This window comes from Tursiops truncatus, chromosome 19, assembly GCF_011762595.2.
Source record: "Tursiops truncatus isolate mTurTru1 chromosome 19, mTurTru1.mat.Y, whole genome shotgun sequence".
In the NCBI taxonomy this organism is placed as follows: Eukaryota; Metazoa; Chordata; class Mammalia; order Artiodactyla; family Delphinidae; genus Tursiops; species Tursiops truncatus.
Genome location: NC_047052.1, coordinates 45,827,282 through 45,854,786, shown reverse-complemented (window position 1 = coordinate 45,854,786; position 27,505 = coordinate 45,827,282). Strand labels below are relative to the sequence as shown.

The 27,505-nt window shown below is 50.2% G+C and overlaps 1 protein-coding gene across 3 annotated transcripts; it reads right to left on the bottom strand.

Moving 5' to 3' along the window:
• Nucleotides 1-617: 617 nt before the first annotated feature.
• On the bottom strand, nucleotides 618-27,478 carry SUPT5H (SPT5 homolog, DSIF elongation factor subunit). 3 transcript variants are annotated; one of them, XM_033845425.2, is made up of 30 exons: nucleotides 27,387-27,478; nucleotides 27,045-27,122; nucleotides 21,964-22,129; nucleotides 18,266-18,331; nucleotides 17,714-17,725; nucleotides 17,124-17,193; nucleotides 16,959-17,027; nucleotides 16,784-16,849; nucleotides 16,468-16,498; nucleotides 15,661-15,729; nucleotides 11,958-12,209; nucleotides 10,676-10,765; nucleotides 10,497-10,567; nucleotides 8,816-8,921; nucleotides 8,491-8,584; nucleotides 8,266-8,402; nucleotides 7,680-7,835; nucleotides 7,434-7,580; nucleotides 6,422-6,568; nucleotides 6,210-6,335; nucleotides 5,245-5,329; nucleotides 4,801-4,920; nucleotides 4,614-4,716; nucleotides 4,403-4,530; nucleotides 4,206-4,311; nucleotides 3,594-3,752; nucleotides 3,304-3,472; nucleotides 2,985-3,188; nucleotides 1,116-1,211; nucleotides 618-1,026 (listed from the first exon to the last, which is right to left on the bottom strand). In XM_033845425.2, the coding sequence occupies exons 2-30, from the start codon at nucleotides 27,117-27,119 to the stop codon at nucleotides 883-885; spliced, it is 3,264 nt and encodes a 1,087-aa protein (XP_033701316.1). In that variant the 5' UTR covers nucleotides 27,120-27,122; nucleotides 27,387-27,478; the 3' UTR covers nucleotides 618-882. The 3 variants fall into 3 exon arrangements, with proteins under 3 accessions (XP_033701316.1, XP_033701318.1, XP_033701317.1); XM_033845427.2 differs by lacking the exons at nucleotides 27,045-27,122; nucleotides 27,387-27,478 and adding an exon at nucleotides 22,833-27,031; XM_033845426.2 differs by lacking the exons at nucleotides 17,714-17,725; nucleotides 27,387-27,478 and having other exon boundaries at nucleotides 27,045-27,358.
• Between the last annotated feature and the right edge of the window lie 27 nt (nucleotides 27,479-27,505).

Below are 27,505 nucleotides of genomic sequence, written 5' to 3'. Positions count from 1 at the left end.
GTTACTTCTGGAGGGGAATGGACTGGGTGTGCTGCTCGAGTGGGTCCTTACTATCCGGTACACATATGGTTCCTATGCTGGGTGGTGGGGACATGGGTGCTCCTGACATACCTTTTTAAACATTTGAACTATTTTATAATACAGTTTATATTACATTTGTAAAGAGACATGTGACTATCAAATGAGGAAAGTGAAGAAAGGTCAAGTACTAAGCCCACTCTCCACACTGCTCCCCATCCCCACGCCCTTACACAAGCTACAGCAGTTCTGGTGTCACTGCTATGTGGGCTCAAGAGAAAAAACTATCAAATGCTGTAACCTGCACCAAAGGAGCAATATAGGCTTCCTGAGGGATACTCACTGATTTTCACTTAACTCGAGCATGAGTAAGATGTAACTTTGTCAATCACATGGCAGGCTCTAATAATCTCTTTCCAATGTCTTAAACATTCAACAGCCCTCTGGGGTAGGGAGTATCATTTTCTAGATGGGGAAACAGGCTTTTGTAGGACTGTTATTTGCCTAAGACCACACAGCGTGGAAGTAAGTGGGGTCTGCAAATGACCCCACTTACAAACACACACACACACACACACACACACACACACACACACGACTTTTGACCAAACAGCTTTTTATTGAAAGACCGTAACACAAAAGAAAGCTGGGGAAGGTGGGGACTGTCCCTGTCGACTCTACTCTGATTCCCATGAATATCAGGGAGGGAGACAGGAACCCAGAAAGGAAAATAAAAGAAATCCTGATCAACCCGGCTAGCCCTGCTCCAGGGCCCAGATCCTGTGTCAGAGCCAAGGGCCAGGAAAGGAAGGAGGGACACTCTCCATCTACCAGATTCATCTGCCAAAGTCCACCCTGCCTGCCTCAGGCCTCCAGGAGCTTCCCCAGGAAGCGGAGGTTGAGGATCTTGAGCTGTTCATCAAGGTCCATGCGGACTATGCCATCCTCGCCATCAATGCTCAGCAGGACACCTGTGGCTTCCCGATCCTCACCCAGGATCACCTTCACCTGGGGGGGGGGGCGGGGACAACACGACACATGGGGTCACGGTCCTTGGCAGCAGCCCAATGCCCCCACATCCCTTTGTCCTCCCTTACCTTGTTGTTCTTGGTCGGGGTGATGGGCTCCAGGTGCTCACTGGAGATGCTGACAACCTTCTCGCTGTCCTTCAGGTATACGGAGCACATGCCTCCCTGGGGGTGGGGACAGCCTGGTCAGCCTGGCCTGCTCCCAACACAGGACTGATACCGCCCCCCCCCCCCAAGGGACATAGGATCAGGGCTTATTCTAAGAAGTCACTTTCCCAAAGTGACACAGGGGCACGAAAGGTGAAGGCTGGGCCTGGTTCCAAGGCCTGGGGTCTGTGGTGTATGGGGGCAGGGTGATCAGATCAGCAAGGGAAGCTCCAGCATGAAGCTAACTTAGGCCAAAAGGGAGACTGTTTCTCAGGCTCTTGACTCATCGTGTCCCAAACTGGCCTCAGTTTCTTCCCCACACTCGCTTCTCATCCTGGGTCTCCGTCTCAAGGATGGCCCAATGGTCCCCGGCACCAGCCAGAGCTCTAGACCTCGTCTTAGTCAGCAACTTCACCAACAACCTCCAGCTCTGAGGCCTGTCCATTCAGCCTCCTGAGGGTCTCTCCCACCTCCCTCTTTCCTCTCCTCCCCACAGCCCTGTAGTACAGCCTGACCTCCCTCTGGGCTCCCAGCCCCGATCCAACTATGACAGAGCAACATAGTGAATTGATTCCAAACCACGGATCTGATCCCACCACTCCCCTGCTTAGATTCCTCCACCACCTACCAGTGCCCTCAGGACACAATCCAAGTTCCCCAGGCTGGCATGTGACCAGCTCCAGCCACTCTTCTGGCCTCATCACTCACCTTCCCCCTTGAATCTTTATGTTCCAGCCACAATGAAGAGACTTCAACCCCCCAATTTGTGCCAGGCTTTCCCTCACCTCCAGGCCTTTGCACGTGCACTCTATCTAGAACACACTCAACCCCTTCCCCAGCCATTTCTCTCGGCTTACTCATGTTCATTCTTCAGGTCTCAGCGCAGATGTCACCTTCTGCCGGAAGCCATCCCTGATCCCTTCCAAAGTTGGATAAGGTGCCTCCCTGGGTTCACATAGCTCCCCTTGCCCTCTGGGATTCCTATATCCCAGCTCTGGCCACTTGGGCTGTCACTGTCTGGAGACGTGTCTGTCTCCCCCACTGGAATGTGAAATCTGTGAGGGTAGGGCCTGGAGCTGTCTTCCTCTCTGGTGTTTAATTAATTCAATTAATATTTACTGAGGGGCCAACAAGGTGTCAGTCCCTCATCTAGGAACTGGGGCTACTTGGGAAGAAAATATAGGCTTGGTAATCAAAGAACCACACCAGGGTAAACTTTAAGCTTTTAAACAGGTAGATAACATGAAAAAGAATTACATGGACCCGTAAGAGACAGATCTGAGACAGCCCAAGTGCTTTCTTGAAGGACGAGTAGGAGTTAACTAGACAAAGAATGGCAGGAAGAGAGTTCTAGACAGAGGAAAGTAATAAGCAAAGGCTCTGAGGCTGCTGAGAATTCAGTGACTGAGAAGAATGGAGAGAGGCCAGCAGAGCTGGAGCTGGGAACGCCCGGGGGGCGTGGGTGCCTGGCGCTAAGCCGAAGCCTGGCACAGAGGAGCACTTAGTCCATGTTACTGAACTGATCTTAGAAGAGTATGTCAAAAAGTAACCACACTCCTGGGTGCCAGTCACTGTCCCAGGCCGCTGGGGGCCCAGCCATGAGCACAAAAGGCAGAAGTCCCTGGCCTGTAGAGCTTACATGCCAAACCTTTCCACATCTGTTTTTCCAGCTATAAATGAGTACTGGAAAATGGGGATAGACAGTTAAAAAGAAAACAGAAAACAGTAACCAGAGAGACTGGGGACCCCGAAGGAAGGGATGCCCGCCCACCCACCAGCCTGGGCGCTTACCGTGACACTGCGGATGACGCCTGTCTGCCCCACCACTTGTGTATCCAGGTAGGTGTCCCGCACCTTCACCTGGATGTCAGTGGTCACCCAGTCGCTGGAGTTCTGCTCAATGCCTGAGCCCGGTGTGTGTGGGTTGTAGCCACCAGGGGAGGGAGCTCCAGGTGTCATCGGACTATAGCCAACAGGGCTTGGGCTGGGGCTGGCCTGTAGGGAAAAAGGGATGGGGTCATTGGGAACAGGTTATTTGGCCTGGTTGTCCCTATAGGCCCAAGGCCCATCCTAGCCCACCACCCTCAAGGGCGTGCCAAGTGAGCAGTACCTGATAGGCCATGGGCGAGGGGGTGGGGTGGTAGCTGGCTGGGGAGTGGGTGTTCTGGTAGCCTGCTGGGCTTGGCGCCACCTGGTGGTAGCTCTGGGGGCTGGGGCTGGGCTGGTAGGAGCCTTGCGGGGAGGGGGCTGCATAGGGGGAGAACTGGTCTGTGTTGTACCTGCAGAGACAAGGAGAGGTGGGGGGCATTAGCTGGGGGCATTAGAAGGGGAGAGAAGGAGGTGGTGGCAGTGGGGAGGGTTTGGACAGCGGTTGATAAGGCCTAGCCCCAGTGGACTCACATGGCTGGCGTCCCTGGCGTCTGCGGGTTGTACTGTGGGTTGACCTGCGGGGACGAGGGGTCTGGGTAGCCAGGTGTTTGGGGATTGGGGGTGCCCCCATAGGCCTGTGGGGATGGTGTAGGCTCATCATCGAACGCGTACTCATATTCTTCCTCAGCCCTGTTGGGGAGAGACGTCTGTTGAGAATGACTGTGGTGATCGCAATAATATAGCAAATGCTTCCAGAACAGCGCTGAACACCAGGCAAAACCAAGGCAACTTCATCCTCACAAACAGCCCCACCCAGAGGCCTCCATTTCACAGGTGAGGAGACTTGGGAAATAGAGATGAGGTTGCCCAAAGTCACATGACCAAGATCACACAATTTGTCTCCAAGCCCAGGTCTTGACCACAGCATGCTACTACGATGGGAGCTGGAAAGATTACTTTGCCCCCAGCCCCAGCCTTGCCTACCCCTTCACATAACCAGCCTGGGGCTGAGCAGAGAACACAGGGTGGACCACACAGACCGGTCCATCACACAGAAACACAGCAGAACCATTCACGCACATGGGCACACACACCCAGTGGCTCAGGGAACCCCGCCCCAGCCCCCAAGCTCCTGGCCCTCACCGTGACGGTGTGTTAGGATTGTTGGGGTCCCAGGCCCCACTCTGGGCAGGAGTGCGGCTGCCATCATGCAGGGGCGTCTGAGAGCCATAATGCGGGGTGCGACTACCTGGAACGGGAGAGATGTGTGTCCATCAGTTCTGTCCTGGCTCCAGATCCCCCCACATTGCCCCTCATCCCCGTCCCGTGGGAGTGCTCACCATCCTGGAGAGGCGTCTGAGAGCCGTACATGGGCGTGCGGGAGCCAGAGCCGTACATGGGCGTCTGGGAGCCATACATGGGTGTCCGCCCATAGGTCGAGGTCATGCCGCCCGGGCGCCGTGAGCCCCTGTAGACACAGAGAACAAGTGGGGTGAGTAGGGCTCTTGCACCACCCAACAACCTCCCTCCCAGCCCTGCCCTGGCCCGTACACTGTGGTGAGGCGCTGACGGTCCACTGAGATGGTCTGGCAGGTGGAGTGCAGCTCCACACGGGCTGTGGACTCCGTGGCATCTTTTACCACGCCAATGTAGCCTGGTGGGGAGGCAGGAGGTCAGGCTGGGTGGGCTCTCCTTCACCGTGCCCCTCCCCAGGCCTCCACACAGTCTTGCAGGTCACCTTTGTAAGGCCCCTGGGAGATGCGCACAGTCTGGCCGATGAGCTCGTTGTCTCTCCGCCCCCGGCCCCTGCTCATGCCGCCGCTGCCACCACCCGGGCTGCCAAAGCCACCACGCTGACCTGGGGAAGAAGACTGTCACCAGTCCCTGGGGCCATCCTCTCATGTGCTGTGCCCACAGTCAGGGTACCCTCCAGCCCCCTCTTCACCTGACTCCCTCCACTCTTGGGTTAGGAGGCTCCTCTGGGGGCCCACCACCAGAGCCCTGGGCTTTCCCATCACAGCCCTAGCCACCCTGAGCTGCACTGTGGTAGGGGGTCGGGTCTTCCCTGGGCTGTGAGCCCCATCATGGTCGGGCCAGCCCAGAGCAGACACTCAGTGAGTGTGGGCTGAACAGCCTCTCTCTTCCACCCCCCAGACATATCCCCACCCCAAATTCCCCTCACCTCCAGCACTGGGGTGCATGGGGCTGCTGATCCGGGGGCTCATAGGGGCAAAGCCACCTACTGTGAAGTTGGTCACATCTCGCGGCTGGGGAAAGGGCAAGAAGTGAACAGGAAGGCAGGGCCTGGATGACAGGCTCCCAGCCCCTGCACCACACTGCCTGCTGCCATTTGGGAACAGTTCCTGATTGAACCTGCCCAGCAGCCTTGCCTCCCTCCTTCTGGTCACAATGCCTCTATTTCCCTTTGGGAAAACAGTCACCCCTATGCCATTGTGGGCCTGTCAATCAAGAGGCCCAGGCCTCCCTTGGGCAAGGAGATTAAAATGTGGTAGTCAGGAATTTAAACCCCCAGTGACACAGAAACTGCAAGCCATGGGAATTCAGCATTCCACCTGCAGGGCCTGAGAAAACCATCTCCTGGTCCCAGCTCCCCAGATCCCAGGTTTGATTTCCTTTCTGATACCTGGTTCTGTACAACTTCCCTACAAATCCCACCTCAGGAACTCTGCTTTCCCCTGAGACATTCAGGTGGCTCTCTGACCCTTCCTTCAGGTCTCTGCTCAAATGCCACCTGCAGCAGCGCCCATCATTCTCTGTCTCCTTATCCCGTTTTATTTTTCTTCATAGTGCTTGCCATCAGTCCCAATTGTATTATGCATGTATTTATTTATCTGTTCATCTCCAGAGCAGCAGCACTAGAAAGGCAGAGATTTTTCTGTCTTGTTCACTGCCGTACCCCCAGTGTCGAGCACCTAACAGGTGCACAATAAAACTGAATGAACAAATTATTTGGTAAATAGCTCAATATCCCAATAACCCTTTTTTTCCATACTTTGCCAAGGATCTGACACTGACACTTGCCCTCCTAATCCTCCACAAGCCCATTCTTGTCACTCCTGGGGCCAGGGTAGGTCAGAGAGCCGAGTCAGGTGGCCAACAGACAGGGTGCCACCATGCCTGTCTCACCTTCGAGCCCCCTGCCAGCACCAGATGGCGGGTCTTGCAGACAAACATGCCCCCGTTCTCTACCAGTTTCTTGCAATGCAGGAAGGCGAAGCTGCGGAAGAGATGGCGAATCTCGCCCTCCCGGCCCTGGATGGGGAAGGACAGTCACTCTCGTGGCCATGCCCCACCCCAACTCTTTCAGATGTGACAGACAGGCAGGAGCTTATACTCACTGAGTGGGGGCCATCAATGACCTTGACAATGTCTTTCACATGGATGTTGTTCTGTTCTGAGTCCAGGGCCACGGCAAAGCGGTTGTCCTTCTTCCGGGTCACAGCCTGGTGCCTGACAGTCACCACCTTCCCATACATGTTCAGCACCTACGGAGGGAGGGGAGGGGATACTGAGGGGATGAGAGTAGAAAGGGGTGAGGTGGAGCAGGGCTTCCCTACAGTGGGATGATTATTCCTGTAGGAGACTGTCCCAAGCTCTGCAGGACGTCTAGACTCCCTGACTCTGGGGCAGGTAATGTCAGAGAACCACCCCCCAGGCACTGGGTCAACCGAAAATGTCCCCAGTCATATTCCAAAACACCCTCTGGGAGGAGCCTCCATTCCAACTGAGCATCAGGGACCTGAGAGATGAGCAGAGGAATAGATGTTAACATAACAGCTAATGTCTACCCATCACTCTGTGCCAGACCCATGCTAAATTCTTCACACAAGATTTCACTGAGGCCTCAAAATTTCCCTCTGAGATGGATGCTGTCACAATTCCCATTTTATAGAGGGGAAATCTCAGGCCCAGAGAGGGCAAGTTACTAGCCCAGGGTCATACAGCACAGAGCAACAGAGCTGAGATGTGAATCCAGAGCCCAGGGTCCTAAGCATTTACGCTCTGTGGCTCCCACATGCACGGTGAAGGGGAGGAAGGCACCAGCAGTACCCAGCCCTTGAGAAAGCACCGAATGCCTGGGTACGTATCTGATGTCACGGATTCAGTCACAACTAACGAAGTATATGCTGCTGCTATCTTCTTTTTACAGGGTGTGATACTGAGGCACCGAGAGGGTAAATGACACGCACTTGCCTGATATCACACAGCTGGCCATGGGTGACAGAGCCAGGTCTGCAACCCTGAGCAGTCTGGGATCTTAGCCACCATGTGCGGCCACCTCCCAGGATGAGGAGCTGGAGGGAGAGGAAGCCCCTAGAGTAAGCCTGCCTCTGCGTGCAGCACACACACCTGGAAGGTCTCCCGCTCCAGTCGCACGATGACACCCACGGTCTGGGGGTCCAGCTGCACCAGCTCCCCCCATTCATGCTGGCCCCCGACATCCACACCTGATGCCGTCTCCGAGCAGAGCTGCAGGTCCCGGGGGAGCACCTTCAGCTGTGGGAGACGGGAAAGGGTGAAGCAGGGTCCACGTGGCTCATCGGCCTCGGTCTCCTCCTGGCACATTCACCCCACTCCCAGCCCTCCACTAGCTACCTCGTGCATGGTGAGGTCCGAGAAGAGGATGACGAAGTTCTCCTCCACCCGCACAATGAGGCCTGTGTCGCCCTCGAACCGGCCGGCAATCACCTTCACGTGGTCCCCCATCTTGAAGTACTTCCGAAGTTCCTGGGCCGGGAACTCCAGCATGTCCTAGGGATCGGGTGTGAGGACAACAAGCAAGTCAGGGGAAGTCACCACAACCCATCTGTCTCCCCATCTTCAGATTCCACTCGTGGTCTCAGAAAGACCCTGGCCAAAACCCACTCCAGGCTCACCCCCAACCACAGACTACCCCAGGCCACCTGGACCAACCTCAGCCTGCCCCGGAGACTCAGGATATCAGCCTGGACAACCCTTTACCCCGCACAGAGACAGCCTGTCCCCAAGACATATGACACCAGACTAGACACCTCCTCAGACCCACCTGGAGACAGCCTCACCCCAGACACACCATGCTGGGCCTAGACAAGCCTCAGACACAACCACCCCTAAGCAAACTAAAACCAGTGACCTCAAGATTACTCCATGGTTTCGTCATGCCCTCAACCCACCACGTACACACGGGCAGCATGGTACCCACCTTGAGGTCCTCGTGCTTGGGCATTATGGTGATCTTGTTGCCATCCACGCTGAGGATCTTGCCCTGCAGGTTGATGAGCTCACCCTCACACACCTCCACGTTGTCCCCAGGTTGGAAGTTGTGTTCCCGCTCCTTCCCTGTGGGGGCAGGCACAGGGCTAACTTGAGGGCTGCTCACCATGGGCCGCCCCCTCCTTGGCCTGGGTTACTGACCAGGACCAAATACCTGTGCTTTCAGTCACCACCTCGAGGTCGATGCCCTCTGGCTGGTCCTCAAATTTCTCCAGCTCAGAGAGTGTGGGCTTCACACCCTCCGTGATCTGAGCCCCAAGAGACAAGAGGAAGAGAAGGAAGTGGATGAAAGTCAGTGTCACAGCCCGGCTGAGCGGACGGGAGACATGGTGAGATTAATCCCCTGGGGATACTCCTAACTTGAGGATCCAAGACAAGCCCAGATAACCCACTGTTCTGGGGCCTGGACTGCAGGAGGGAGAAAGCTTGGCCTCCCCGCTTCCCACCGCCATTAGCACGACCCCCTCTGGGACCCTCACCACAGCAGACATGGCAAAGCTCTTGAACAGAAAGCCCTTCCGGCTGTAACGGTTCCCCTCGAAGATGAGGAAGTCACCATCAGAGGCAACATCACCCCCCAGGGACCTGGGAGTTTGTGGGGGAGAGAACATTGGAAGTGGAGGTTAAGAGGAGAATCTTGCTGTACCTCAGTCTCCTCTGCTGGCAAAGGGGGAAAAGGGCACAGGATGCCTGAGCCATCCCCCCCCAAAACACACACCCCTTGGCGAGAGTGACCTCTCACAAAGCCCGAAGGCCCCGCCTCAACAGAAGGGCGCATAGCACCCACCTTCTTGCACCCTGCTGCCCCCCGTCCCTGCTTTATTTTCCACTACAGCAAGTTTGACCCATCTTCCTAACTAGAATGGCAGCTCCAGAAGGGGGGGACTTAGCATCTTTTATTCACTATTTCCCCTATAACAGGGCCTGGCACACAGCAGGCACTCAGTGAGTACTAGCTAGACAAAGTATCAGACACTGCTAACAGTTAACACTCACGGACACATATGACCTCACCGACTCCTCCCCAAAGCCCATGACATCAGTAATATGAGCCTTGTTTCCAGGGAAATGAGAGAAGGAGGCTCAGGGAGGGCACACCACATGGCCAACATGGCCGAGCCCTTGAGTCTGAGAGTCAAGATTCAAATGCAGGGCGGTGGGACTCCCAAGCCTGTGCTTAGCTCTAATGGCCCTGCATGTGGGACAGGGGACCTTAGTTCCTGCCCATGCTTCTAGAGTGGGGAGGGAAAGCCTGCCCCGCTCTCAAAAACGGAGCGCTAGGGAGCAGGCTGAGCTCCTCCCGCCAACTGCTCAATCATCTTCTCATTCCCACGCTACATTTGGCAAGAGGCGAGACTGCTCAGCTGCGCATGTCTGGGCACTGCGTCAGACCGGCTACTGGGGGGCAGGGAAGGGTCACTCTAGTTTGTGCTCAGCAGGGGATGTCCAGATGAGTGGAGACCACTGGTGTAAATGAGTCCGATTCAGGCATGTGAAGTATTAATCTGGCCTGGCCTGGAGGTATTAGCCCAGGCTGGCAAATCAAAAGGCTCATTCTACAGTCCAGCCTTTAAGAGAATGAAAAACTGGCTGCTCATGATGTGTTTCCGGAACAGGACCAGAGGAAAAGTGTCACTGGCTCTTGTTTCTCCAACTCCTCCTCTCCTGCCCTCCCGCTGGAGCCCCCGGCAGCCCTGGAACACTGGAAACCCTGGACTGCTCCAATGCTCTATCCAGCGGGGAGGGGGAGGGAGACACCCTGAGTGGAAGGGGCTCTGTACCCACAACTGAGGTGTCCAGGCATCAGGAGATGAGGGTGAGAGACTTTATAAAGCCTGATGTGTCGATAAATCTCATTGCAATATGTGACACCATTAATCACACCTACTAGGTGTCAAGTGTTGTTCTGGGCACACACACATATTAAATCATTTGAGTCTCAATACAATCCTAGGAAGTGGGGGTTACTATTATAATCTTTGCAGCAGAGGAAACCAAGGCACAAGGATGTTAAATAACATGGCTAAGGCTATACTGCCAAGTTAACCACTCACAAACCACGGATGGCTCCGGGAGCCCAGCCCTGTGGGGGAACCTGCAAAGGCATATCCTACACCACAGCTCTGGGCACCCGGCCTGGCCCAGCCCAAGGACACTCACCTGATCTTTTCTGCATCAAATAGCCTCTGTGGAGGCCGCTTAAACTTCTTCCTTTTGGCAAACCAGTCTTTCTGTGTAGGAAAAGGGGCATGAGTAGGAAGGGTGAGGGACGAGGGCTTGGCCACCAGCAGGGGTATCAAGCACCCCCTCTCCCCACTGGCAGCACATCCCCACGATACCAAGCTCATTCGGGCCTTGATGCGGTCGTAGTCGATGCGTGGGATCATCTTTAGGGAGATGGTGTTTTGGCTGGGCTCCACGTAATCCACCTGAGAAGGCCAGACAGGTGGTCAGCAGGGGCCCAGCCCTCCCCTCCTGACCCCGGACACAGAAAGGGAAAGGAGATGCCAGGAAGGGCAAGGGACAGAGGGTGATGGGGAAGAAATGAAACTGCTGACAAGTCCCCCAAATTCACTCTCTAGCCTGTCTTCCCTCCATTCTGAAACTGAGTATCCACTACCATCCTGACATCTCCACCTGGATGTCTAGAAGGTCCCGCACACCCAGCGTAACTGCAACTAACCTCCTGATTGCCCCAAACCCACTCCTCTCCCCATCTTGTCCCTCTCCATCCTTCCTTCTTCTCAGGCACACAACGTGGGAGGCATTCTTCACTCTTTTTCTCTTACACCCATATCCAACCTGGTAGCAAAACTGTCAGCTCTGCCTTCAAATATTCTGACCTCTCCCCCCTCCTCTACTACTGCAGCCTCAGTCCTGTCCTACCATCACCTGCCACCTAGGCTGTGGCAGCAGTCTCCTCACTGGTCTCCCTGCTCCCGTGGCCCATCCAGTCTATTGCAGGGTTTCTCATCTGGGTAAGCCTTTGTCGTGGTGGCCGTCCCGCGCCTTGACGGATGTTAGCAGCACCCCTGGCTTCTAGCCCCTAGATATCAGACTCAACTCCCTCCCCAGGTGAAACAACCAGAAATGTCTCCATTCATTGTGCAAGGTCCCCTGGGGGTACCCCTGCTTGAGAACCAGTGGTCTAGTCCCAATGCAGTCAGCAGCGTAATCCTATCAAAATCCAAGCCACACTGTATCCCTTAGAACCCTCCCATCTGACTCCAGTAAAAGCCAAAGCTCTAGGATGAGTCACAGGCCCCGTTGCCTTCCTGAACTCATCTCCTGCCACTCTCACCCTCATTCACTCTGCTTCGGCCAGTGACGGTCCTAGCTCATGGGCTGCCTTCTGCCACATCCCTTCCCCGAGAACTCCGCGTGGCTCACTCCCTCACCACCTTCAGATCTTTACTCAACACGCATAGAACATGCACAGAAGATGGTTATCCCTTTCCTGTGTGCTCACAACAAAGTCCAGACTCTGCTTCACCTGATCCTTGTGGGGTTCTGCTCTCTGCACTAGTCAGGGGGCTGGAAAGGACAAAGAGAAAGGAGGGGAGGACAGAACAGAGAGCCCTGGCCTCCTCGGCCACCCCAGCCCAGCCCAGCCCCAGACACCTGAGCGATGTCGTCCTTATAGATGCCCCGCTTGAGGCGGACCCAGGATTTTGGTTTCAGGTTGGCCACCTCCTTCACCACTTTGAGCACATCTGTCATCTCCTTGATGGGCACCATCTGCTGGTTCCAGTAGCCAAGCCGCAGGTTGCCCACGCCCTCGATGGCCTGCTTCACATGGGTCTGCTTGTAGGCCTCCACGTAGATGTAGCCCTTCACATGCTCTGGTGCCACTACCGACTTAATCTGCAGGGGCTGGAGGGCCGAGCCAGTGAAAAGAGACGGTGAGACACGACTGCTGGTACCAGTAATGACCGCCACCTCAGCAGTCTCTCTTCTAGGAATTTATCCCACAGAAACACGTTTGTGCAATGACCCCCACACAGGGACATTCACTGCAGAGCCATTTAGCATAGAAAACAAACAAGACTGGAAATTTTTAAATGCCCCCAAAGAAAGACTTGTTAAGTTATGGAATAACCATATAGACATAACTCGTTTTACTGCTCTTTGGCTTTATAGCACTTTGTAGCTATTGTGTTTTTTACAACTGAAGATTTGTGACAGCCCTGCAGGGAGCAAGTCTATCGGTGCCATTTTCCCAACAGCAATTACTTTTTAGTTAAGGTCTGTACATTGTTTTTTTTAGACATAATGCTATGACACACTTAATAGAATACAGTATAGTGTAAACGTAAGTGTTGCATGCAGTGGGGAACAAAAAAATTCATGTGACTTGCTTTACTATGATATTCACTTTATTGTGAGGGTCTGGAACCAGTATCTCCGAGGTCTGCCTGTACCATGAAATACAATGTAGTACTTAAAAAAAACAATGAGATGGATCTATATGTAGTGACACAGAAAGACATCCAACATATGTTCTGTGGAAAAAGCAACTAGAACCAAAGAGAGCTGGAGTGACTATACTAACAGCAGAGCAGACTTAAAGACAAAAATTGTTACCAGAGACAGAGGACATTTAATAATGATAAAAAGTTCAATCCATCAAGAAGATATAAGAATTATAAATATATATGAACCTAACAACAGAGCCTCAAAATACAGGAAGCAAAACCCAACAGTAATGAAGAGAGAAATTGGTAATTCACCAATAATAACTGGCGACTACAATACCCCACCTTCGACAATGGACAGAACAATTAGACAAAAGATCAACAAGAAAACAGAACACTTGAGCAACTCTACAAACCAACAAGACCTATCAGACATCTATAGCTAGAACAGTCTGTCAAACAGCAGTGGAATTCTCAGGGGCACACTGAACACTCTCCAGGATAAACCATATGTTAGGCCACAACACAAGTCTCAAATGTAAAAGGATTGAAATCATATGAAGTATAATATATTCTTCAACCACACAGAATGAAGTCAGAAATCAAAGGAAATTTACAAGGTTCACAAATATGCGGAACACACTTCTAAGTAACCAGTGGGTCAAAGAAGAAATAGTAAGGGAAATTTTAAAATATTTTGAGATGATGAAAACAAAAACACAACATACTAAATTTATGGGATACAGAAAAAGCCGTGCTTAGAGATAAATTTACAGCTGTAAACACCAACTGAAAAAAATTTTTTTTTCAAATCAATAACCTAACCTTCCACCTTAAGAAACTAGAAGAGAAAGAGGAAATTAATCCCAAAGCAAGCAGAAGGAAGAAATAATAAAGATCAGAGTGGAAATAAGTAAAACAGAGGTTAGAAAAACAATAGAGAAGACCATCAAAACCAAAAGTTGGTTCTTTGAAAAGATCAACAACTTTGACAAACCTTTAGCCAGACTGACCAAGAAAAAAAAGAAAAAACTCAAATTACCAAAATCAGGAATGAAAGAAAGGACATTACTACCAACCAAACTTACAGAATTTTAAGGCATGCTATGAATAACTGCATGACAATAAATTAGATAACCTAAAAGAAATGAATGTTTTGTAGAAAGACATAAATTACTACAACTGACTCAAAAAGAAATAGAAAATGTGAATAGACCTATAAGAGGTAAAAATATTGAATTTATAAGCAAAACACACACACACACACACACACACACACACACACACACACACTCTCTCTCACAGACACACACACACACCCAAAGCCCAGGATTAGACGGCTTCACTGGTGAAATCTACCAAACATCTAAAAAATTAATACCACTCCTTCACAAATTCTTCCAAAAAATAGAAGAGGGGGGAACATTCCCAATTAATCCTATGAATCCATTATTACCCTGATACCAAAACCAGACAGAGACATCATAAGAAAACTACAGACCAACATCCCTTATAAATATAGATGCAAAAATCTGTAATGAAATAGTAGAAGACCAAATCCAGCAACATGTTTTCATACAGTACGTGAATTATATTTCAATTTTTTAAAAAGCACCTAGTTTGTTTCCGTATTCGCTGTGATAGTGAAAAATGGAAACCACCTTATGTTTACTGTCATGGAAAGATGACTATGGTATTGACAAAAGGCTCTCTGCAGAATGATACGTATATACTACCATTTTATTTTTTTTTAATACCTATTTTTCAATATGCAGAGAAGACAGTCTGGAAAGACACACAAACCAACAATAATTACTTCTGAAAAATGGGACTTGGGTATGAAGAGATTTTGGCTTTCATGATATAAATGTACCACTTCAGTCCCATCTCAAATGGGGTCACTAGAATCTCGCCCAGGGCATAGGGTAGAAGTTTGAGCACATTCAAAATCATGATTTGCAAATCCTGCAACTGTCCACTTGGTCCCACTGACACACACCCACTGTTTTGGCAGGTAAAAGCTATGCACTCAGCCTAACACAAATCATATTCAGTGAGAAAGTTACCAACCAGCACGTCCTGGTTCCAAAACTAACAATTACGCCTATGATAACAATTACACTTACTGAACACAAGCTGCAGAACAAGTCCCGGCTAAGGATTGGACATATTCAAATATACTTAATCCTAACGATGCTGAGGGGCAAGCAAGGGGCGCAACGAGGGGAAGCGGCTTGATAGAGGTCACACAGTGAGGAAGCAGCAGGGGCAGGATTCAAAACCAAGGAGTCTAAAGAAAAATCTGTGCCCTTAATGCAGCATCTGCTGCCTTGCACGCAGCCGGCATTACTTCATGTTTTGTGTGTTGTGTGTGAATGAGCCCTTAAGGGGCAGGGACCAGCTCTGGCATGGTCACAGCTGTATCCTCAGCATCTCCCAATGCCGGGACCAGCCCAGAGGAGGGGCTCAGTGGATTTTGATAACTGAGTGAAAGAGAGAAGGAAGGAATTCTCCTCCCCAAAGGCCTGTTCTGTGATGCACTTAGCCACACTGCCCTATGGTGGGACTCGCAACCAAACAGTAAGAGGGTGACAGCTGCCCACCAGGGTTGGTGAACAGGCAGAACTCGTTCTCAGGCAGAAAAGGCTCAGGGAGCTAGATGGCTGACTTCCAGAGGGGTGCAGAGGCTGGAGAATCCTGCCAGAAATGCAGAGAGAATAAAGACAGTACCTCTATAAGGCATGAAGAACACTTTGATCCAGAAAGTGGTCATTTTCTAGCTGAAGCAGCTCACCTACCAGGCAGTGCTGCTCAGTGCAAGGGGTATCTGGTACCCCTGAACCTGTACTGTCCCTCACTCTGGGCTTTACCTGTCTCTCACCCACAAGTTGCTTGCCTACCCAACTTACCGTGTCTGTAAACTGGTATGCAATGAACTTGCGCATCAAGGAAATGGCTGTGGCCCGTTCCTCCCCAATCTGGAAGAAGAAAGGCAGACTTAAGAGAAACGACAAGATGGAGAACAGGACATAGAAAAGGGGGCAGGAGACAGCAGCAAGAAAGACAGAGTCAGGGGAGGGCAAGATAAGGGTAGGGGATTAAGAGGTACAAACTACTATGTATAAAATAAAATAAAGCTTTAAGAATATATTGTACAACACAGGGGACATAGCCAATATTTTCTAATAACTATAAATGGAGTATCTTTAAAATATTGTGGATCACTATGTTGTGCACCTGAAATTTACATAATATTGTAAGCCAATTACACCTCAATGAAAAAAAGAAAGAAAGAATCATCAAGCAAAAAAGATAAAGTAAGACAGTGGGAATTCCCTGGCGGTCCAGTGGTTGGACTTGGCACTCTCACTGCCAGGGGCCTGGGTTCGATCCCTGGTTGAGGAACTAAGATCCTGCAAGCCACGTGGCGTGGCCAAAAAAAAGATAAAGTAGGAGAGAGGGAGGAGCAAGAGAGATGGAGAGATTACAGAGCAAGAGTAATGGACAGCAAGAAAAACAGGGAGGAGACACTGAGTGAGGGAGGGAGAGGGGAGGGGAGGAGGAGGGTGGGGGGAGAGAGACGGATGTAGAGGCAGACAGAAGGAAGAGAGTGACAGATCAAGAAGACCCAGGAAAGACAGAAGGAGAGTTCCCCCCAATGAGGCTGCCTCTCCCATTCCCCTGCCTCCCCCAAGCCATGAGGCCAGAGCACATACCTTACATTTGACAGTCCACAGATTGGGATCCCTGACAGGAGAGGAAAAGGAAGCCTTTTAGTGAAACTGTCTCCTGATCATGAAACATACAAATCACCACACCCATCCTTCTTCCTCTCCCTCCACACCCTCTCCCTTCTCCATCCTTCCATCCATAAGCAGACAGGAGAACAGTGCCAATCTGCCCTTCCCCTCTTTTCCCACCATCCACCACTCTGTGTGACACTGTGATCTGATTTATTTCAGGGAGTGAGCCATGTGGGCACATCACCCCAGTAAAAATTCCCACCTCGGCCCTCCTGTCCCACCCCCTTACTTGACTCCCGGGAGCAGCTGCTGCTGGGTGATGTCATCCGAGAGCTCATCGGATCCTCCATATACCCTGGAGAGAGAAGGGCCGTCAGGAAGGAAGGGGTCTGTCAGACCCCTGACCCTTCTCGGAAAGGAACCACCTGCTCCCAGCCTCCCATCAGCCCAGCCCACACCCTTACGTCTCTCCCACAGATGACTTTGCGTATTTCTTCATGTAATACTCGCCCAGTTCTTCTTCTCGCTGGTCCCTGGGGTGTGAGGGGGAAAGTAAACAAGAATTGAAGGTTGAGGAGAGGAGGGTGGGCTGACCTGCCCCCAAACCTCCCTTTCCCCTCACTGCTTACCTCCAGAGGTTTTGTAGGCGGCGAGCCCCGGAACGGTCTTCATCCAAGACAACATTGTCGATATTGGAGGCTGCAAAAAAAATGGGCAGATGGGGTGAGTAAGGGGAGATGAAGAGCAAGCAGGGGCCTGGAGAAAGCGGTGCGGGTTAAGGGGGTCAGAGGTGGGTCCTGGGGCAACAGATGCCTCACTAAGGAAACCCCTAACCCTCACCTTCCTATTCTGGCCTACTCAACATCCTGCTTCTCAGTGTCCTCCTTGGGGATGGGGCCCAGCAGTTGGGGACATCCAGCTGTTCCCCATCTCATCGCCACTGCCTAAGCACATCCTGAACTCCATCCCAGCCCCCCAACCCCTTCACCCTGCTACCGGCAATGCTCACACTCACACGCACACATAAACACATACACGCTTTCCCAGGCCAACAACTGCTGGAGACCTGGCCCCAGACCCCCTGCCTCTGGACCCTACGTGAGTCAGAGCCCCCGGGGCCGGGGAGGGGTCAGGGGTGAGGGAGGGTGCCACAGGCAGGAAGGAGGAGATGTCAGGATATGGGAGGAGGGTCGGGGAAGCACACTTTTCAGGTTCTTACCTTCAATCTCTTCTACTTGGAGGAAGAGGAGGTGGTGGTGGTGGTGGTGGTGGTAGTGGTGGTGGTGGTGGTGGGCGAGGGCAGACAAAGTATGAGCCAAATTATAGCAGCGAAATCAACCAATGGGTTGGGGGAAGGGGAAGGGAGGGACACAAGAAGGTTGAAAATCAAAAGTAAAGGCCAGGCACCAGGTGGTGGGGGGAGAAGCCGAAATGTATGAGGCGCACAGAACGGAAAATAACAGGGAAGGGGTGGCACTGGCCCAGGAAGTGGGGGGTATCTTGGGATAGAGCCTGTCCCACCCCCACAGCCCCCAGAAGGGATTCACTGGGGCCCTAGGAGCCCAGAGTCCTCTCCCCACAGCCCCCATCCCCCCAACTCATGGGCCTAAAAGGAAAAGGGTGCGGAGCTGGCCTCTCTGGCAACGACAGAAAGAAGCAAGGTGAGGAGGGTGTGGGTTGGGGTGGCTCCGGGCATGGGGGTGGGGGTGGGCTCTCAAGGCCCTCTCGGCCACACCCCCAGTGGTCTCCCAGAGGTGGGGCCCACACACACCTTTCTCCAGGATGTCCTCTGCTCCATCCTCCCACTGGTCCTCATCCTCATACTCATCGTCCACATCTGAAACGGAAACGCCAGGTGATCGGGGGGCATCCAGGGAAAAGACGACCTCATGACAACAGCTCCCAGGAAACATCTCCTCTGGGCAACAGGCACTACAAATCCCCACCTCACAGGTCAGGACACTGAGGCTTGGACAGGTGAGGCTCTCACCCAAAGCCTCAGAACTGCCTCAAGCAGTAGGGTCAGGTCTAATGTGCAGATCCGCCTGACTCTAGAAGTCATCCCTCCCCCTACCATCCACAGATCCATTTTAAAAATATGATAAAAATAAGCAAGCAGAAAAGTTCCCTCCCAACTATCAAGGGAAGGGAAAATTGGTATATAGTTTTATTTGTTTGTTTTTTTAAAGATAGGATTTGTGGTTTGTTGGTTTTATTATTATTCGCTTACATTTGTAACAGCCAACCCTTATTGAGAGCGTACTGTGTGCCCTGCCCTCCTCTGAGTACTTCCCAAATTCCTCATTGAATCATCCTGGCAACCCTAAGGGAAGTACCACCATTGTTCTCATTTTACAGTAAGGGCTCTGAAACCCAGAGAGGTCACCTAACTTGCCTAAAGACTCTCAGCTGATACCTGAGGCAGTCTGGCTCCAGGGCCCATGCGCTTAACCTCTCCACTACATAACATATACTCCTGTATGTATTGAATATTACACTAAAAACTGAAACAACACACAACGAAAAAATCCAAAGTGTACAGAGGATGTAAGTGTACAGTGAGTCTCCCTCCCATTTCTAACCCCTTTCAATCCCCTTTCTCAGATGCAACTGTGTGACCAGCTTCTAGTCTAGAGGTAATCTGACCTTATACAAGAAATGCATATAAATCCCCCACCACTATTTTCCCTTCACACAATTTTTTTCCTATAAACTTATTTATTATTTATTTATTTATAGCTGCATTGGGTCTTTGTTGCTGCACGCGGGCTTTCTCTAGCTGTGGTGAGCGGGGGCTACTCTTCACTGTGGTTGCGTGCTTCTTACTGCGGTGGCTTCTCTTGTTGCGGAGCACGGGCTCTAGGCACGCAGGCTTCAGGAGTTGTGGCATGCGGGCTCAGTAGTTGTGGCTCGCGGGCTCAGTTGTTGTGGCTCGCGGGCTCTAGAACGCAGGCTCAGTAGTTGTGGCGCATGGGCTTAGTTGCTCCACGGCATGTGGGATCTTCCCGGACCGGGACTCAAACCCGTGTCCCCTGCATTGGCAGGTGGATTCTTAACCACTGTGCCACCAAGGAAGTCCCCTTCCACACACCTTTTTAACACACTGTTCTGTCCCACCCTCTTTTTTAAAGCAGTACTAGTAGCTTGGAGTTCTTCCATAGCAGCACACGCCTCATTATCTGTCCTATAGTTCATTATACCAGGCTCTTATCATCGATGGGCATTTAGATCACCAAACATTTGCAACTGCAAACAGGACCGCAGCAAGTGTCTTTGTTCTTGTATCCTTATGTACCTGTGGGGTGATCTCCTAAAAGGGAATTGCTGGATCTAGGGTCATGATGTGGTAGATGTTAATGGGCATCGCCACAGGCAGTGCTGAATGTCACTCCCACCACCACCAAGTAGGTGTCCCTAGTGGCCCACATCTTTGTCACATGGCATGTTGTCCGTTCTCTTGATCTGAGCCCATCTGCTGTCTAAGACTTTCTCTCTAAGCAAGGACTCCCTCCCTTTCAGCCTTTCAGAAAAGGGCCGAAGCTCTCTGAGAACCAGGAACACCTAGAGCATCTCCTGCCCCTCTGTTCCCTGGTTTCCTCTCAGGTAAGAAGGTCCCAAGAAAATGAAGGGTGGTGTTTCAAGTCGCTTCTCTTTACCTGCGTGTGGGAAACAAGCATTCTCATGTATGGATGGTGGGAGTATCAAGTAGCAACATTTTCAGGAGCTGACATTTGGCCAAAGATATCAAAAAGCTTTAAAAACATATGCATCGGGCTTCCCTAGTGGCGCAGTGGTTGAGAGTCCGCCTGCCGACGCAGGGGACACGGGTTCGTGCCCCGGTCCGGGAAGATCCCACATGCTGCAGAGCGGCTGAGCCCGTGAGCCATGGCCGCTGAGCCTGCGCGTCCGGAGCCTGTGTTCCACGACGGGAGAGGCCACAACAGTGAGAGACCCGCGTACCGCAAAAAAAAAAAAAAAAAAAAAATGCATCCCATTTGTCCAGCAATTTGACTTATAGGGATTTACCATGTAAAAAATCTGCCACGTCTGTGTTAGTTAAAATACTACATCTTCATTTTCACTAATCTCTAAGTGAAATTTAGTATTTACATCAATTATGCGCAATGGCAACAAACCACAGTAGTGTTAGCCATGAAATCTGATAATTTTCATAGCACAGTAGAGCTATAAATATCTTAAAATATTACTCACAATCAGTGTTACTTCAAAATTAGATTCTTAACAGATCCTCCACTAAATCTTGTTATTTCAATGTGCTAAAAAAGAAGCACATACATCACAATGTTCTCTTAATATTCAGATACTGTATTTCAATATAATTGTTTTCTTTGGAATCCTGTGTATTTTTTTAAATGCATTTCAGAACATGATTCTGAGAAGGGTCAGGGAATCACACTTCCATAGGTTTCACCAGACTCCAAAAGGGGTCACAGTACAAAAAAGATTAAGAATGCCTGATCTAGGTAATAACTTGCATATGTGAGTCTAAATGTTATATGAAGATGCTCAAGGCAATGCTGCTTATACTACTGAAAACTACAAACAACATCAATGTCCCACAAGAGACTGGTTCAATAAAGCACATCACAGAATGGAACAATGTGCAGCCACTGGAAAAAAACAGATATTTCAACAGTGATGATGATGATGATGAGAGCAGCTAAAACTTACAGAGTACTTGCCAAATGTTCAGAAAACTTTCAAGAATTAACTCATTTAACCTAAACTATCTATGTTATATCTACCTCCACAAGCATTGAACAGAAAAGCAGTTACAGAACAGCAGAGACATTGTGGGTCTATGTAACATAAATAATAACCCTGTTTTCTGAGGGCCTACTGCAGGCTGGGCATTATACTTTGGGCTGCCATCAGCTTGACGTGCTTTACATGCATAGTCCCCCAAATCCCCAAAATATCCCTGCTGAAGTCGGCAGAACTGCCTGTCCCCCTGTACAAGGGGGAAAAGAGGCTCAGACAGACAGGCAGCAACTTGCCCAGGGCCACGTGGAGAAAAGAGCAGAGCGAGGCCAGAAGGGACCTGCATCTGTCAGCCTCCACTACCCTGTCCAGCTGCCTACGTCTAGGTCATCTGAGCTTTTCACGATTAGTAGTTTTTTAAAGGAGGATAATGGCATTGTAACTGGGTTTTAAAAGGATCTATCTTATAGGAATACATATGAAATATTTTGGGGTTAAATTGTGTATTTGGGATTGGCTTCAACATCATCCAGTGGTGGGTGGGAGTGAGCAGGAATAAGCAAAACAGGGCAGCACTGAGCTGTTCACTACTGATGCTACGTGATGGCACACGGGGGCTCCGTAAACTCCCCTACGATTGTGTGTTTGACATTTACCAAAAGAAAATGTTTAAAAAGTACATTGGAGAAATAGAACTGAAGGTGGAAGTCCAGCCTCTGCTCAGCACTCGCCAGCCCTGTCACATACCAGCCTCATCCAGAATGAAGCCGCCGTGGCGGGGTTTCTTGGGGGGCCGGTCATCATCTTCCTCCTCCTCTTCCTCATCATATTCCTCCTCCTCTTCCTCCTCCTCTTCTTCCTCAGGCTCTTCCTCCTTCTCACTACCTGCTGCACTCCGCCGCTCCTCCTCTACCTGCAGGGTCAGGTAGGGTTGGGGCACCAGTGTACTGAAACCCCCAAATCCAGACACCATGCTCTCCACCCCTAAATCTGACCTCAGCTCTGCCTGGACGATCACAGCCCCCTCTGCTCTGCATACATGTCCTTCCACCCTGGCCAGGCCTCCCTGGTAGCCATCCTATCTCAGTGACAGCACCGCCATCCACCCAACCAATATCTGGGAGCTGACCCCACCCCCCAAACTAGATCTCCTTGCTAGCCTCCACCGAGCCTTTAAATGTTATCACTCCACTAGGTTTGGTCCTTGGCTCTTGTCTCTCTCCATGCTACAACTCCCCTGGGCCATCTCATCCACTCCCTTGGCTGTGGTGGACATCTCTGTGATGACTCCCACGTCTGTTTCCAGTCCACACTGCTGCCAAGGCCACTGACCGCCTCTCACAGCTGTTCTATGGACATTCTTTGGTCCTTACCTATAAGACCTCTCACACCACCGACCACTCTTCATGCAGGGAAACGCTCTTCCCTTGGTGTCTGCCACATCGCACTCTCCTGGCTTTTCTCCAACCTCTCCGCCTGCTCCTCTGCAGGCTCCCTTTACTGTGCTCACCTCTCAAATACTGGCTTCAATCACCAGGGTTCAACCAAGGGCCCACTTTCCTTCTCCCTCCATGCACCCTCTTCCTGGCCATTTTACCTTCCACGATCTCACTTACTGTCTCTGTAGATGACATCCCATCGGTCTCCAGTCCCCTACTTTTTTCCAGAACTAGAGACCCTCCTGTGCCAGCAGCCTCCTGGATACCTTCCTCAGATGTCCTCTGAGCCCTTCACAACCACCACACCCCAAACTGGCCTCTGTGTCTTCCCCTAGACCTGTGCTTGCCTCCTCTAGCTCCCATCAGGCACCAAATTCTTGACCTTTCTGCTTTTTGAGCATCGTCTCTTCAATCCGTCCCTTATTCCCCATCTGCACAGCCCCTAGCCTAGGCTAGAACATTGCCCTCTAAATCTGAATCCTTGCCCCAGCTTCCTTTCTTGTCTCTTGGCCTCCAATCCCTCTTTTTCATACAAACCACAAAAGGAAATGACCCACACAAAACAGTGTTCCCCAAACTTCAACCTTTCGCTCATTAACTTCATGACTTTTTGCCATGTCCACATCGGTACAACCCATTTATCTAATATTTTCTTTAAATTCACTAAAATTTTTACTTCTGAGGCAAACTTTTTTGTTTTGAAATGTTTCAGAAGTTAAAACTCTTTAAAGGTTAGCTAGTTATAGACAGAAAGTAACCATAAAGATAAAAGTAATGTTACTAAGTCCCAACATGATATTGTTGCCTGCTGCAGGCTAAGTCTAAGGCCTGTTCTCCCTGCCAAACACAGAGACTAGCAAATTTCAGAAAGGTGTTCAAGACACAGTAGCACTAAAGTGAAACTTTCTCCATGACCCAATTAAAAGATAGGGTGTACAACTAAAAAGAAAATAACTTTCTCACTAAATGAGTCAATGTGGCTTCAGGTCTTATTCTTATTCCACCTAAAAGCACTTCTCATTACTCCCCACCTGGAAAACATCCTACAGTCTTGGGAAACTATGACCTAAAACACGAATCTGGGGGACTCCCTTGGTGGTCCAGTGGTTAAGACTCCACACTTCTGCAGGGGGAATGGGTTCAATCCCTGGTCAGGGAACTAAGATCCCACACGCGCACCATGCGGCCAAAAAACAAAAACAAAACAAACCAAAACAAAACAAAAAAACACGAATCTGATCATTTGGTGCCCTGCTTAAAACACAGCCACGGCTCCCTACTGCCCTCAGGCAAAGAACCAGCTCCCTAGCAGCCTGGTCTGGGAGTGCACACTGTGCCCTCTGCCTCTCCCTCTCATCCGCCTCGCTGGGCTCCCCCTCCTAAATGCTAGGTTTGAGCCACACTGAACCACTTGCAGCATGCTCTCATAGCACTGTCCAGCATCCATGCCAGTCCTCAGCATAAAAAGCCTTTCTCTTCTGCCTCTTGTTCATACTTCAATCAAAATACCCTCTCCTTTTTATTATTTCTCATAACTTACATACAATTAAATATATTCTTTTGTATATTATCTAATAATATTTAAAAAATCAAAATCCATTGTATACCAAAGATAACCCCTAGACATTAATTATAGAGTCCACTTGGAAACAACATACATAGTTACTCATAAATCTTCTGTAGTTCAAAGCTTTTAGCTATGAAATTCTTCCCCCTTCATATGAGGACTTTATGTTCCATAATGAAGGTAAATTGTTCCTACTTTGGGACAATTTGCCTTCTTTATTTAAGTGATACTAGTTAGTCCTTTGGCTGCCTAGAAATTTTAAAAACAACTGATAACTACATCTACTGCCTGCAAGAGAATAAAGGAAAAGGAGCACATGAGGCAATCTCATACATTATTGATAAACACATACAAAGACAATATTGGTACAAAGCTATTTCTCCATATAGCAACTCTGAATTTTATTAATAAATACATATATATATCAAAGATTAATAAAAGAATAAAATTATCCAAAAAAAAAAAAATACCCTCTCTTCCAGGAAGTGACGCCTGCCCTCTCCCCACCAGGGAAAGTCAGGCACATTCTCTGGGCTCACAACTCTCTGGGCTTCCTCCATCACAGCCCTGACCACCGAGAGCTAGCTCCCTAAGTGAAAGGCCCATGCTAGCTCAGGCATTGCTGGGTCCCTAACACACCACCCAGCCTGGGGCTGGGAACAGAAAATGACTTTAAAAAAATAAGGCTGACCCTTGAATAACATGGAAGTCAAGGGCTTCAACCCTCTGTGTAGTCAAAAATCCACACATAACTTATGGCCAGCCCTCCGAATACAAGGTTCCTCCGTATCCACGGTTCTGCATCTCAGGATTCAACCAATCTTGGATCATGCAGTACAATTTACTATTGAACAAAAATCCACATATAAGTGGACCCGAGCAGTTCAAATCCATCATGTTCAAGGGTCAATTCTATTTGCTTAATACAGAATCCTAACTAGCCTACAACGTCCCTTACTTTAACAACTCACACTACAAGAGGACCACAGCCTGACTTCTAGGAACCTTGTCATCATCCCCCTGGCTCAGTCCCAGCAGTCTTCTTTCCAAACCTGGCTCCGCATCTTCTGAGGAGATAGCTCTCACTACTATCTCTATGTTACCTCAGGGTTTGAACGTGCTCTTACACAGTCCGTCCTCAGCATCCCCTGGAGTAACCATCTGCTTATAAAACTACCTCCACCTCAAGACAGAGAGCTCATAAGGGTCTCATTACCATCAGGCTTTAACCACAAGCAAAGTGTCTTGAAGCCATGAGTCAGAGACCAAGGACTCAATGAGACAGCTTCAAGTAAAGGCCCTTCGTGTCATCTTCCCTCTTGTCCCATTCCCACCATGGCAAGCTGAGGACTCCCCAAAGGACGCAACAAGGATTGACAATCAAATGCCTGCAGAGGGCAGACAGGAAACGTAAATAAGTAGGGCAGCTCAAGGGAAACCTATGGCACTCTTCACCTACCTGATGTTTTCCAGAACACAGATTTATGAAATCTTTCCTTTTCTTAAATCTGCATGATGACAAATGGCAATTAATATATCCCGGGAACTGGAGAAAATTCCTAACTTTAAAGAAGGGATGCCACTTCTTGAGAAAAGGGCTGGGGTGTCACTCAGATTGCTGGCTCCTCCCATTGTCCCAGAAAAGCAAGAGAGCTTGATTTTTACATGAAATTTCTACAAGTGTTGGCAACTAACTTAAGCAATAAGTTAACGTTTCTATAATCATACTGCCATCTCTTTGTCTGTAATTGTTGCCTACTAACTGTAAACTCTGTGAAGGCAGAAATTTGCCTTGCTCCACTCTCTCCAACGCCTAGGAAGTGTCTGGAACATAGCAATAGATGCTCAAACATTTACCTGTTCAACAAACGAGTAAATGAGAAATAAATAAAACAGGCTAATAGCTAATAAAATAATATCTGAAATCAGCTATGTCCCAGGAAATGTTTATTTGGTTCCTAAAACAGTGACATTCAACAGACCCCTTTGGGTTGAAGCTAAAGTGATCCTTTCAAAATATTAGATCACATGCTTCCTTTGCTCAAAACCTTCTCATGGCTTCATCTCACTCAGTTAAGGACAAATTCCTCACCACAGCCTTTAAGATTCGACAAGATCTGGCTCCTGTTACTTCTATGTTGCACTCACTCTGATCCAGCCAAACTGAACTTCTTGTTACTTTCTGAACACCACAGACATGCTCCCAACTTTGCACTTGCAGTTCCCCATTACTGGAACACCCTTCTTCCACATGACATGACTCACTCACTCACCTCACAAATCTTTTTCCAAATGTCACCCTCCCGGACTCACCAGGATCACCCTACCCAAAGTGCAACCAGCACTCCCTATTCCCCTTCTCTACTCTACTTTTCTCCAGAGTGCCTTCTAGCTCACTAAATGATTTACTTCTCAGTTACGTTTGTTTACCCTCACCAGAGCAAAGAAAGATTCTAAAAATCTGTTTTGTTTACTGGCGTAGCCCAAGGGTAAAGAAGTGTGTCTAGCATGTAGTAGACGCTAGAAGTATATTTCTGGAATGACTGAGCACACCTAAATATAAAAACTAATAGTGAGTTCTTACTATATGCCAAGTCCTTCAAACACATCACTTGTTAAATCACTGGACCTGGAACATCCCGGGTCTCCAGCACCTGAGCCTCTGCTTGACTTGGGCTTGCCTACTTCCCTATCTCTCCCGACAACCTGGAAGCTCCCAGAGGCCAGAGATGCTTCTGATCCCCGCTAAGCTTCCACATGGGCCGTTCTGCTCTGGTCCTGTCCCCAAGCGCAACGCCTCCCCCAGCGTCCCAGCCACAGACCTCGGCCTCCTCGCCGTCACTGCTGCGCTCGCTGTCCTCCTCCTCGGAGAAGTTGCTGTCTTCGCTGTCCGACATCTTCTGCTCGCAGGAAAAGACGGCGGCCTCAGCGCTTCCCCCAGTTCCGAGCCCCACTCCGAGCCTCAGTTTCCCCTCGGGTTCCCGGGGAGAAGAAAAAGCGCACTTCCGGCAGCCTTGATCCGGCAACCGTGATGCCAAAATGGGACCACCCCCCGACACACGCCACCCGCTATATCTCCCGAGTCCCCTAATCTGGTCTCTACACCTCCTTGGCCCCCGGCGACTCCCGGGCCTGCCACCACGGCCTCCAACCCAACCGCTCACCGTTCAGGTGCCACCTCCGCCTTCGGCACCAGCTGCTGTTCACACGACGCCTGGCTGAGACTGACGTGACTCTCGCGAGAACCTACCACTTGGCCCCGCCTAACGCGAGATTTCTGGGG